Source organism: Chrysochloris asiatica, unplaced genomic scaffold, assembly GCF_000296735.1.
Source record: "Chrysochloris asiatica unplaced genomic scaffold, ChrAsi1.0 scaffold00055, whole genome shotgun sequence".
Taxonomy (NCBI): Eukaryota; Metazoa; Chordata; class Mammalia; order Afrosoricida; family Chrysochloridae; genus Chrysochloris; species Chrysochloris asiatica.
In genome coordinates this window covers 2,225,868-2,240,163 of record NW_006408573.1, presented here as the reverse complement: position 1 = coordinate 2,240,163, position 14,296 = coordinate 2,225,868, and the positions used below count along the sequence as shown (strand labels likewise).

The 14,296-nt window shown below is 38.6% G+C and overlaps 1 protein-coding gene across 1 annotated transcript in view; it reads right to left on the bottom strand.

Annotated features, from left to right (window-relative positions):
• FTO (fat mass and obesity associated) overlaps positions 1–14,296 on the bottom strand; it is a 621,108-nt gene that overhangs the window by 409,349 nt on the left and 197,463 nt on the right. Inside the window, exon 5 of the mRNA XM_006863615.1 lies at positions 11,556–11,699. Coding sequence (XP_006863677.1) covers positions 11,556–11,699 — 144 coding nt within the window. The remainder of the gene's footprint in view (positions 1–11,555; positions 11,700–14,296) is intronic.

The following is a 14,296-nucleotide window of genomic DNA, read 5'->3' as shown; positions in this document are numbered from 1 at the left end:
AGATTCTTGAGGTTAATAATTCATTTCACTTTCTAAATAGGAAAAAAAAAATTTTTTTAATCCTATTTTGGCAAGGGCTGCCTTCCCCTTTCAGTTTAAAAGCTGTAACTCTGTTTTTTTGCCCTCTCCATGTAATATCTATTTGTGGAGTCTTCGTGCTATTCATCTGGCTCTCTAATTGTATGGTTATTTTGCATGATTCCCTTTTTTTTTTTTTTTCAATTAGTTTGTCAATATAATTGAATCAATGGAAAGCCAAATTACTGGGCTTGAAGAAACAAAATCTCTCAATAATCATCGGCTAGAGGAACAATCAGAAAAATAAATATCTGAAGACAGTCTAAGATTTATGTGGGACACAATCAATGGAGTCCTGGTGTGACATTGAAGGATAATCACACGATAGCAAGGTCGATTTCAACCTTCAGGTGATGGTTCAAACCCACCAACCACTCCTCAGAAACCTAGTCAGGGTCTCCATGAGTCAGAACCAACTAGAAGGCACTTAACAACAACAACAATCAAGAGGAATGACTTAAGTGTGATAAGTATTCTAGAACAAGAAAGAACAAAAACACCCATAGAGAATATTGTTGGAAGAAAACATCTTTAGTATCACAAAAGCTGAAATAACTCTAAACAGGATAGATCCCAAAAGAAAAGCACCAAATATATTATACTCAAACTTTGCAAAAACCAAAGACAAGTAAAGACTCCAGAGAGCATCAGCAAAAAACAAAAAGTTACCTACAAAGGAGAACTAATAAGACTAAGCTTTGATTTCTCAAAAGAAACCATGCAGGCAAGAAGACAATGGAATGACATATATAAAACTCTGAAAGAAAACCGTCCATCTAATATGCTGGCACAATTATGTCTTTTCCACCCAAAAAGACATGAAAAGAATTTGCAAAAACCAGACAAACATTACAAAAATACTAAAAGGAGTTCTTTGAACAGAGAGCCAACAACAGCAGACAACAACTTGAGACTAACACACATGAGAATATTAGTTAGACTTAATCCATGCAAAATAAATCAGACCTGTAAGGGCAGACTCCTAGTGTCGTGCTGTAGGATCAGCACTGGATTGTGAACCACAAGGTAGGCAGTTCAGACCTACCAGCTGCTCCTCAGAAACTCTATACAGACAGGGTCACTATGAGTCAGAACTTATTAGACAGCACTTAACAACAAATAAGGATGGGAGGAAGACTAGTAACAACTTTTCATATACAGACGATATAACCTTCACCAATAAAATTCATCACCAATACCATAATTCAAATGCATTGATTGCTCTACAGTCTTCTTTATTCATTGTCCAACTTTTATATACATATAAGATAATAGAAAATATCATGGTATGGGTCAGGTGCACCTTAGTCCTCAAAGTTCTTAAAGAGTGTAAAGATGTGTTTGCCACAGATTTAACTGTGGATCCAAACAAAATGAAGTCTTTGATGACTTCAATCTTTTCTCCATTTCTGTAATTTATTTGTCCAGTCGTGAGAATTCTTATATTATTTATATTGAGGTGTAATCCATACTGAAGGCTACAGTCTTTGATCTTCATCAGTAAGTATTTTAAGTACTCTTTGCTTCCAGCAAGCAAAGTTGTGAATAAGTCTTCTTCCAATCTTCATATAATCTAGTTTCTTAGTTATCTGCTCAGCATACAGATAGAATAAGTATACTAAAAGAATACAACCATGGTGCATACATTTCCTGATTTTAAACCATCCAGCATCTGCTTGTTCTGTTTGAATGACTGCCTACTTTGTTTATATACAAGTTCCGTTGCAAAGAATGTGTATCCCAGAGCACAATTAAATGTTTGAGAACACACATTCTTCACAATGTTATCCATAGTTTATCAGGACCATGATCCACACAGTCAAAAGACTTTGCATAGTCAATAAAACACAAACATCTTTCTGGTATTCTCTGCTTTTAGCCAAACTCCATAAGATGTCAGCAATGATAGCCCTAATTTCACATCTTTTAAATCCTGCTTGAATTTCTAACAGTCAATGTACTGTTGCTGCCACTTTTTAATTATCTTCAGCAAAAATTTACTTGCTTGTGATATTAATGATATTATTCAATGACTTCCACATTCTATTGGGTCATCTCTCCTTGGAATGGGCACAAATATGGATCTCTTCCAACTGTCTTGCAAATTTCTTGGCCTAGATGAGTGAGTGCCTCCAGTGCTGCATGAGTTTGTTGAAAGATTTCCGTTTGTATTCCATCAATTCCTGAAGCCTTGTGTTTCGCCAAAGCCTTCAATGCAGCTTATATTTCAGTATCATTGTTTCTTGGCCATATGCTACCTCTTGAAAACAAGGTTGCACATCGACCATTTCTTTTTGGTACAGTGACTCTGTGCATTCCTTTGATCTTTTTTTTATGTTTTCTGCATCATTCACTATTTTGGCCATATTGCAAGTTGAAGCTTAAAATTTTTCTTCCGTTTTTTCGCCTGAGAAATGATGAGCATATTCTTCCCTTTTGTTTTCTAACTCCAGGTCTTTGTAAAACATTTCATTATAATACGTGACTTTGTCTTCTTGAGCTGTGCTTTAAAATCTTCTGTTCAGCTCTTTTACTTTATTTCTTCCCGTTTCTATAGCTTTTCTATGCTCAAAAGCAAGTTTTAGAGTCTCTCTGACATCCATTTAGGTCTTTTCTTTCTTTACTTGTCTTTTTAATGACCTTTTCCTTTTTCATGTATAAGTTCTTGATGTCATCTCATAACTGTCTGGCCTTCAGTCATTAGTGTATAATTCATAAACTCTATTCTTGAGATGATCTTTAAATGAAAGTGGGATACATTCCAGATCATATCTTGGTTTTGGTTGGCTTGTTTTAATTTTCTTCAGCTTCAGCCTGAACTTACATATGTTCAACCGGTGGTCTATTTCAGAGTCTAACCCTGGTCTTGTTTTGGCTGATGATATTGAGTTTTTCCACTGTCTCTGCTCACAGACTGTAGTTGATTTGATTCTTTGTGCATTTCATCTGATGAGGTACATGTGTTATTGTTGTGTTAAGTACTATCGAGTCAGTTCCAACCCATAGAGAATCTGTATAGGTTTTCAGAAGAGCAGCTGGTGAGTTTGAATTGCTGACCTTGAGGTTCAAAGTGACCTTGAGGTTGAGTGTTTATCCTACACCACCACGCCAGGACTCCACAGCACATACGTATAGTCACCTTTTATGCTACTTAAAAAGGTATTTGCAAACAATATGCCATTGGGCTTGCAAAATTTTAGCAAGCAATCTCCAGCATCGTTTCTATCACCAAGGCCATATATTTTCCAACTATTGATCCTTCCTCTTTGTTTCCAATATTCACAGTTTAACCACCAGTAAATATCAACACATCTTGGTTGCATGTTTGATAATATCAGACTGAAGAAGCGGTAGAATTCTTCAATATCATCATAACTGGCTTTAGTGGTTAGTGTGTGATTTCAGTCATTTACATATTACCTGGTCTTTTTTTGTAGACATATGGATATTATCCTTTCACAGACACTTTGTTCTTCAAGACAGATCTTGAAATCTTCTTTTTGATGATGAATGTGATGTCATTCTTCTTGGTCATTTCTGGTATTTTAAAACATGATTGTCAGATTCAAAATGGATATCCATTCATTTCAACTCAATAATGCCAAGGATATCAATCTTTATGTGTTCCGTTTCATTTATGACAGCTTCCAATTTTCCTAAATTCATACTTCATACATTCCATGTCCAGATTATTCATAGATGTTTGCAGCTGTTTTTCCTCATTTTCAGATGTGCCCCACAAGCAAATGAGGGTCCTGAAAACTTTGCTCCATTTACGTCACTATGGTCAAGTCTATTCTAAGGAGACAGCTCTTACCCAATTTTATTTTGAGTGTCTTCCAAACCAAGGGACTCACCTTCCAGTACTGTATCTGACCACATTCTGCTGCTAATCATAAGGTTTTTAGTAGCCAAACATTTTGAAGTAGTCTGCCTCACCTCTTCTTAGTCTGCCTCAGTCGGGAAGCTCTCCTATAACCTGTCCACCATGGATGACCCTACTGATATTTAAAATACCAGTGACATAGTTTCCAGCACCACAGCACCATGCAAGCCACCATCGTATGACAAACTGACAAACAAGTGGTGGCAAAAGAGTATGGTGAAAAGAAATCCCAGTATAACAACTGTGCTACAGGAGGTGTGAAGAAGCTAGTACATATTAAAGCATTTAAAAAGTAAATGACGAAGCCACTTGTGACATAGAACTATCGCCATAGTGTGATTCTCCGATCAATGAGACTAAAGACACATAATTATAAATTCCAGGGGAGAAAAACTAACAACAAAGTTATGGGCCAAACACAAAGTAAACTAAAATGGGCCATGATTCTATGACTCGGTTGGAGTATAAAACCTTGATCTGATATTTGCAACATTCCCCTTCACCTGTCGCAAGTTTAGTGATTGCAAAGGATTATATCTTTTTTAACTGATGGTACATGGAGGGGATAATAATCATTGTAATAAAAAAAGGTGTATGATTTGTTGAATGTAAAACTGATGATCTGCCATGTAAATTTTCACTCAATTCACAATAAAAACTTAAATACATATATATAAATTTATCTGAAAGTATCAACAGAAAATTTGGGAAGAACATAAATTAAGGAATCCATAAAAATTATAAATTATTTTCAGATGTATCATTGGCTATTCAAAGATGTAAAATGTGCATTCAACTCAGATACTTACACTAGAAGACCAAGCCAGTTATTCCCATATCTGACATTCTAAGGGACATCTCTCTTTTTGTACTACAAAAGACATTACATACCTCTGAAAAGAAATTCATTTATATTTTGACTTTTATTCAATACCTACTGAAGTTTCATTTTAAATATCTAATATTTGATTGAGACAGGTTAATGGGCATATTAACTGTCTGCCTAGTATTTTAGATTCTGTCATTGCATTGAATAAGAGGATTCGAAAGTACAATGCATATACTTTATTATTCAAATCTCTATAGAACGTACTTTCTGAAATTTGATTTGATGTTATATTATTTTCCTTTCTAGACAGTCAGTTTTCAAACTTTTCACTTGGATCATATTTAAATATCTATGTAGTGATTATTTGTAAAAATAGTTTATGGTATTTTCAAGAAGCCTTTGATACCATGCGGTCAGTATGTTCTTGAGCTTAGTTTCCACATAAACATTTTGTTGACAATTTAAATTTTTTAACAATTAAATTTTCAGAATAATAAAAAGGATCATATCTTGTTATTTATGAACTCAATTACACTATCTGGTTTTTCATTAAATAATACACATATTATTGTTGTTTCTAAATGTCATCCAATAGGGTTCTGACATCTAGAGACTCTGTATAGGGTTCCCGAGGAGAGACTGTTTGGTTTAAATCACTGACCTTGCAGTTAGCAGTCCAGTGCTTACCCTACACACATAGCTTCATTATATACTGGCCTTCAAACTTCACAGAAAAAAAGTCTTCAGATTTTAATGCTGTACAGCATTCCCTCTTCTCAGTCAAAGATTGGTGATGATCACATCAATCAACAAAACCTGGGTCTTGCTGAGCACCTAGACGGCGTTTGTAGTAAGGTCTTTAAACTCACGGTGGTCTTTCACCAGATCCCATCTGGTTCTTTGCCAGTGCTTCACCCAGGAGTGGCATTGGCACGATGGTTATTGTAGAGGTGATGAGAGCAAAAAGCACATCACCTGGGTCAGAGCCACTCTTCCTACTAAAGATGCTGACGATGAAGTCCTACTATAAGTCAAATGCAATTTTAAAATATCGTCACTCTTCATCTTATGTATTCAATGACCAGAGAATCCACATCTAAACCCTTAAGTTCAGCATTGCTCTCTACATTTTTGAGCATGTATAGCAAAAATTGAGCACTTTTTGGGGCCACCCAACCTCTGTTCAAACCAACTGTTTTGCCTGGGCACACCTACCAATACCGCCATTGTAAAGTAGGAATGGTGCACATTGATTGTTTCTGCAAAGTGACATCTTTCAGATACTTGGTGGCTTTTTGGATATGCATACCTTTGATGGCCTGGGCAGTTTCATGGGTGTTCTAAAATGGAGCTGGAGATCTGAGCCTCTTGATTTGTATGCTTTTATAGGATTTCCTGGGCTAAGTGAGATGTGAACCATTTTGTGAGATTACCTCAGGCCACTTACAAAAAGAGCTCAATTTTCTTTTATAAAATAGCTTTATTAAAATATAATTCACATACCATAAAATTCACTCATTTGAAGTACACAATTTGATGTATTTTAGCATGTTCGTAAGGTTGTGCAACCATCATTATGATCTAATTTTAGAGCATTTTCATTTCCCCTAAAAGAAACCCAGCCCATGAACTGTCAATTCTGCTAATTTCCTTTTCTGGAAAATAGAGGGGCCGGAGACAGAGGGCTACCAACCTGGTAGACTTGTTAATGAGGAGTAACTAAAATACATCAAAGCTCCCAGCACAATCTCTGGCCCTCAATAAATTCTCATCACAACTGAAACAGAAATGAGCAAAAGACTGGATCTGATAAATAAGTTTAAAAGAAATGAGATCCTCTCAAGGCAGTACCTAGAAACACACGCTCAGTCCCTAGCCTCAGAATATAGTCTACAAGCCAAGGCCCTCTCCCGACAGCTAGTGAATACAAAACCCAATCATAATAATCAGCTAGCAACCCAAACAGCACGGGACTCAAAGGGCCAGCCTTTAGGGCCGTATTTTAGAGTGAGAGTTTCCAAAGGAGTGAAACATCCTCGGTTTTGAAGGAGTAAATATTCTAGTTGCTGAGAAGGTAGAAAGAACACCGTAAGTTCACGTTGGACACGCAGTTGAAACTGTACTGTCATGTTTCTAGTTTTCAAAGTGAAAGTAAACATGACAGGTGCTCATTTAGCTGTTCAAGCACTTTCCACTTAAATGGCAATTCCTTAAGCTTACCGACTGCAGCCTGAAGTTAGAATTTATTACTGTTGCTGTACTATTCCTTCACCTCGGCAGAAAACAGAACACAGCACCTACATTTCAAGACGAGTGGCAATAAAGCATAATTATTTTGAATTTATGATTGAACCATAAATTACATGTTCATTTTACTTCAGTTGGTCACTCTGAGGTTGAGGGAGGAAGAAAGGGGGTAGTTCCAGGAAGAAATAACAAAAGCCTTTTGCTTTGAGTAAAACGTCTTAACTTGAAGAATTTATGACAATACCAGTCTCCAAGTTAAGTCCCTTGGGGACCCCCAGTTAAGAGGTTTTAAAATCTTAGTAGCCTCTGTTCTTCCAGCTCACAGAGCCACAGACTCCAACTACAATGCCCACGTTGATGCCAGAAGACTGAAGCCTGGTGTCTTTTCAGGTTATACCACGCTTTTGACATCTATGTGTCAAACATTCACAGTGTTCTGGGTCTTGCTGTTTCTCAGCCACAGCCACGTCAAGGAAGGTGAATCTCTTTTTTAAAAGACTACTGGTCAGACTAAAAGTAAACTGAGCCTGAACCACAGTAAGACTGTGGTTACCACAGAATTCTGATTCAACAATGGCTAGATGTTAATGCTTCTCACCCTCAAAGATCAGTTGTTGATATTTCCCTTTCTTGTAGCTATGGAAATATATGTGTACCAGTCAGCTACAAAATGTGTGAAACACAGGGTGTGCAGCAGAAGAGAACACGGCATTTGGTCCCCGTTCGTCATGTGCTCACTTTTGTTGGTATGGGTTCCCAATATACCACCACCCAGGTCCTTAGCTTCATAATAACCCCCTACGTTTGAAGTGTAGTTTGCAAACATTTTCCCATATAATCGTCACAATAGCTCTGGGAATCACATACCCATTTTACAGTGGAGGCAGAGACAAAAAGAGATCCCAACCATCTACAGTCACCAGATTAAGACAATGAATCTGGAACTTGGTCACATGACAGTAAATCCTAAACTGTTTTCATTATTCTACCTTAAACCCTTGGTGAGATAAAGCAAAATTCCAAAATCCTCCAGTCTATATTTCAATTTACTAACCCCACCCACATCCCCGCTTTTTGGTAGTGGAGTCCTTACTGGGCAGCTGAGGTTTTAAAATAGTTGATTATTATAGGAACAGATAACTCAAAACGAGATTTAGTTGGGCTTAAAGACACAAAAGAGACCAGAGAGAATAGAGTAGACATGTAAAAACAATGAATTAATTAAGGAGTGTTGGGGGTGGAGGCTGGGGAGAGGTTTGCCCCAAATGTTTACCTAGTCCTTCCCTTGTCCTGAAATACCCTACCTCCACACTCAGCCCCTGGTTAATGAACATTAATTTGGTTGATGTCCCTCAAACTGTATAATCTCTTCCACAAAAAAACCCACACTTTGTCTCCATGCCACAAAGTAAGTCTCTAACTCCTCAGCCACAGTCAGTCTATGGAAAACATCTGTGGTACAATAAATCACCCTAGTCTGAGAAACACCCGAGACCGACAGAGAGAGTGTGTGTTTTCCTAAGTGTGTATTGAAGTCCTAGTTGGAAAATTAGTGAAAATTGTAAATCTGTTTGCAAATCTGGTCATGTCTAACTCTGAGATTAGGGCAAAGATTGCAATTTAAAAGTAAAACCGTGACAACCCCAGTTAAGTGTGGCCTCAGGCAACGCCAGCAGGGCCTTCACTCACTTCCACGGGCAGTGGATTTATTACAGGCACCCGCCACGTTCCTGAGCAGACACCCCTGGAGTCTTGACTTGAGACACAGGGTTCAGTCTGCACTTCCTCTGCAGACCAATATATTATTATAAATGGAGCTAAACTGCTTCCTTTTCCTAAGTGCCGTGAAGTTCAGATTTCAGGTAGCAGCAACACAGCTAAGGTCTTTCCACGGGGCTCCTTTGCTATTTGGATTCAAACGTTAGAAGAAAAGGTAGTTTTTGACCGCGGTTACTTTGAGTTTCATTTTGTTTTGTTCTGTTTAAAAGGTGATGGAGGAAGATTCATCTGAGAAATCAAATATGAACTCTTAATAAGAAAAGATATTCTCAAGGTAGGCTTTGAGTACACTGTGTTGCTAGGCACAGCTCAGTAGGATCCCAGCTATTTCAATTAGCTACAAGAGCTAATAAAATAACTTCTGTTCTATTTTAATGTATGTTTCTGATAACCACTTAAAAGAAAAGTGTAATTACTTAGTACTGGCATTATTAATCCATGTCTGAGGCAAGAAAAACGTATCTTTTAAAAAGAAATGTATAAGGAAAACAAACAGAACCTCTTCCTGAACAACTGGTATCCTAAAACCATTAGGTACAGTAGAGAGAGGCGCTCAGGCTGGGGACATGTGTGGGAGGGCAGAGCCTCAGTTGGGGAGGAAGGGAGAAGGGCATCCCCATGTCAGAGTATGGTAAATGACAAGTTCTAATTCCTGCCTCTTACTAGCTGTGCAACCATGCCTAAGTAACTTCCTCCCACCTCTATGTCTTCTTTTGCAATCAAGTAAGTATCTGTTTCTCTGGGTTATTGAGAAGATTAAAGAAACGTTTACTTGTAACCACCAGGACATATATAAGTATTTATAGGAAGAAACACTAGAAAAGACCATACTAAATCAGACACGATGGTCTGATTTTGAGATTCTTTTATCATTTCTACTTTCAGAGCTAATTTTCCCTAAAATGAGCATGTTTTAATTCAGCAAAGAACACATGTTGTTGTTGCTGTTGTAAAGTGCTGTTGAGTCGACTCCGACTCATAGTGACCTGCGTAAGGTTTCCGAGGAGCAGCTGAGAGGTTTGAACTGCTGACCTTGTGTTTCATAGTCCAGTGCTAATCCTACAGTACCATACCAGGAGTCCAGAGAATACATATTGTTAAACAAATGGGTGGTAGTAGAACTTTGACACTGAGAACTTATTACCACGTTGTTATTGCCATTAAATGCTGTCGAATAGATTCCAAATCATATCGACCCAGTACAGGGTTTCTGAGGAGCAACTGTTGAGTTTGAACCGCCAATCTTGTGGTTCAAACTGACCTTGCAATCCTGTGTTTATCCTATAGCTACATACCAGGGCTCTATAGATCTTTTACACTGAATATTTATTACCACTGTTGTTGTTGTTATGTGCTGTGGAGTCGGTTCCGACTCATAGCGACCCTGCACAGAATTTCTGAGGCTGTTAATCTTTATGGGAGCAGAACGCCTCATCTTTCTCCCATGGAGCAGCTGGTAGTTTCGAACTGCTGGCCCGATTCGTAACCACTATGCTACCAGAGCTCCTTCCACTAGATCCAGAAAAAAATAATAAAGCTTTTCAAAAATGGTACCATTTTGACTCTCATTTTTTAAATTACTAACTGAAACTCCTGGAAAAAGTGACCAAGAGAATAGAGTTTATTAAGAAATGAATATCCATTTACTCTTAAGCCAAATCATAATGTTTGGAGGTAACCATCTAATGAACTTCCAAGCCTCCTGCTAACATAAAAACCCAAATCTGAGATTGGTAACATTATATAGCCAGCATCTCTTTAAAAGTTCCTCAACTCCTTTGTAAAAAGCACAGAATAGGACTCGACTCAACATCTTTGGCAAACAAAAGTAATAGATAACATAGAAGCAAATACTGTTGAATAATGATGCACAGAGGAGATTGTAATCATTGCAATGAAACCATGGGTGTAAACTGATGTTTTCCCATGTAAACTAATCACTCAATTCACAATAAAAACTTAAAAAAAAAAAAAAAAAAGCAATAGGTAACAATGCTGTTTTAGTGAATCACTGAAATTTGGAAAATACCTGAAGAGCTCTGAAATCTTAAAAAGCAAGGACCAAATGGATTCATCCCTGTCTCCCTCAAAACTGTACACAGTGCCTAGAGATAACGCCCAATGTATTAGAAATTAATTCATATCATAAGTTCTATACTTGACCCCTAGTGCTTCCTGGCTCCACAACCAACTCATGAGCACAGCCCTCAAGTAGGTAGGAGTGAGGTAAACTCTGAGCAATCAGGAGCTAGAAACAGCGAGAATGAGCCCTAAGAAAATCTGTGAGTAACAAGGCGTACTGTCTATACACTGTGAACTATAAAACTAGTAGGAAATCCAAACTAAAACACTTAAGAGCAAAGAAGCAAAAAGAAAGACTATGGCCCTCCCAGTTTCAGATAACCTAATCACAGATGAAACATCCTTTCCCCAAGAACCAGTGGAAACAAACGAGGCCTGGTTGTTAGCTCTGTTGTTACTGAGAAGAAACTAAATGCAAAACGAGAAAAAGCTCTCGTGTTTGTGGGAATCTTTCCACAGAGTAAAATATTTCAGAAACATCACACTGATAAATTAGTAGTATCTAAAAACTAGCTCCATGTTTTTATAAAGAAATGCCATTTTTACTATAAATGTTTGAAAAGCTTACTGCAAAAGGCATATTCAAAATATGCACCCAACAACCTAAATGCGTGCAGTAGAACATCATTATCATCCTGATTCTCCTAAAATTACCAAGCATAAAGTAGCAGTCTCCTTGGTGAAGGGGTATTGCCAAGCCTGGAGTCTCTATGTCCCATGAGATCTTAAAAGCAACATGCCAAGTATCAGGATCTCTGCCTTCAAGGTCAGGAGCATCGTCACTTTCTTCTTCAGGGCCTGTCAAAAGATAGGAAAATAATTAGAAACGAAATGTCTTATTTAATATTGTACAATAGTTATTTTAGAAATAATTAAAGTTTTAATATTGATGATAAATTAAGTATACACTGCTTTTGGAGTCCTAGTGTGGCACTGTAAGATAAGCACTGGACTGCTAAGTACAAAGTTAGCGGTTCAAACCCACCAGCCATTCCTTGGAAACCCTATATTGACTCAATGGCATAAAACAACATTAACCTCAGAAGATAAAAGATACATTTGCTCAATTCCAAGAAAAGAAACTAAAGAACATGAATTAAGTGGATAATTTTTAAGGAATAGATTGATTACCAAAGTTGAATCCAAAAGAGGTAACTATCTCCAAGCAAAAATAGAGGCCCAGAGAGTTTTAAAAAGGAATTCTACCAAGCAATTAAGGAATGATAATTTCAAACCCTTTAAATTGTTTAAGAGCACTGAAATTTTAAATTGTCTAAAATATTTCATAGGAAGATACAAAACGATGTATCAAAACTGACAATGAAAGCGCATACATGCAATGACCAAAATTTATAATGAAAATCAATGCAAAATTCCTAAATAGGCAGAAATAAAATCCAAATCAGATAACACAACGAAAGAATACAATTCCATGACAAAGTAGAATTCATTCTAGGAATACAAGGATAGTTCAGTATACAAAATCCAATATAGGCTGTCCCTGATTTTCAACATATTTAACTTATGACAAAACCCACTACAGCCGGCCATCTGTTTTTGGGATCTTGATTGTTTTTTTGTACATCTCATCCTTATCAATATGCACTACACATATGCCACAATGCATAATTTGCGGATAGTATCACTCCAAAATATTCACTCAAAGATGTTAAATGCTATGATTTACTACTGACAAAAATTCTGGTAAAAAAAAATGCAATAATTATTTTTAAATTAAAAAAAAAGAAGTATTCTACTTATATCAGAAACTTTGGAACCTGCTTGAAGTCAAAGATTACCAACGTTTAAAATTCATGAAAATAGCTGATAAAAAGAATTTTCTTAATCACATGTGACTCACCAGAGATACATTAAAGTATGTATTGTTGTTGTTGTTGTTAAGTGCCTCAAGTAGGTTCCAACCCATAGCGACCCTGTACAGGGTTTCCGAGGGTGTAAATCCTTACGGGAGTAGAAAGGCTCATCTTTCTCCCGCGGAGCGGCTGGTAGTTTCGAACCACTGACCGTAAGGTTCGCAGCCCAATTAGTAACCACTACGCTACCACAGCTCCTTAAAGTATGTATAATATATATTATATTAAAAACATATCGAGAAGGGGACCGGCACTTCCCAGACCAGGAAGCTCAGGTAGGGCTCCGGGGAAAAGGGAAGGAATCATACACAGGAAACCTTTGTCTAGCAGACAGACAGCCTTCGAACAAACATAAGATCTTATATTTCAATATTCTGAACTTGTTTTTTTTAAAAGATCAAATTGCTGAAGAATTACAGGCATTTTTGAGCTTTTGCCTGCCTACACGAAGCTCCCGCTTCCACGCCCACGCTGGCGAGTGCCTCTGCCCCCTGCAGACCTTGGAATGCAGGGCTAGAGCAACCCCATGTAGAAGGCTGCATTTCCAGAGAAAAGGAAGCATAAACTATCAAAGCCAAACAAATAGAGAGGGATATCGGCACTGATATCAGGAAGTTCGGGATACCCACGGTATGGAGAGACTGAGAGAGGCATCTTTTACGCCATCAAATACAGACACTACCTCCCTGCAGCCATTACCCCCAGCCCTCTACTGCCCGGCCAAGACCAGCCCTCTGCCAAGCCACCAAGGCTCAGGAACGCCCAAGGCACAGGCCCGCCCACTGAGGCCATGGCCCTCCCAAGGCCTAGACACTCCCACTGAAGCCAAGACTTGCCCTGAGGCCCAACCCACCCAAACACTGGTCACAAAGGCCCAGGCCCAACAAAGGCCCGGTCGCTGCCGAGGTCCAGGGCCCCCAAGGCCAAACCCGCTGCGTAGCCTTTTCACGGAGGCCCAAGGCCCCTGAGGCCCAAGCCGCTGCATAGCCCGGTCGCCAGGGCCCCGTGCCCCTGAGACCCAAACCTCTGTCAGCCCTGTCCCCGAGGCACAGGCCCCCGGAGGCCCAATCTGCCCAAACCGCCCACTGAGGCCCAAGCTGCCCGATGCCCAGCTGCTGATACCTGGGCCCCAGAGGACCAAGCCGCCCGCCCTAGGCTCAACCCACCCGCCTGAGGCCCAAATGGCCCGCCGCCGAGGCCAACTGAGGCCCAAAAAAGTTACTCTGAGTTAAGCAACAAGAAGAGTGAAAAGGGAAGACCACATCCTGATCACATCTTCCTGGAGGTAATCAGAAAACATAAAAAATTACCAAAACACATAATTAATTATTAGGGCCACAGGTAAACATTAAACATGTCCAAGAAGCAAAAGCGGATGACCGTATCGGCACATGTCCAGATAAAAGATAAAATATCTGAGACAAATGAACAAGAAGTAGACCTTCTCTCCATGATGGAAGGAGGGCAGGCCTTGGAGATACCTGAGAAAGAATTCAGAAAAATGATTATAAAATGTCTCAA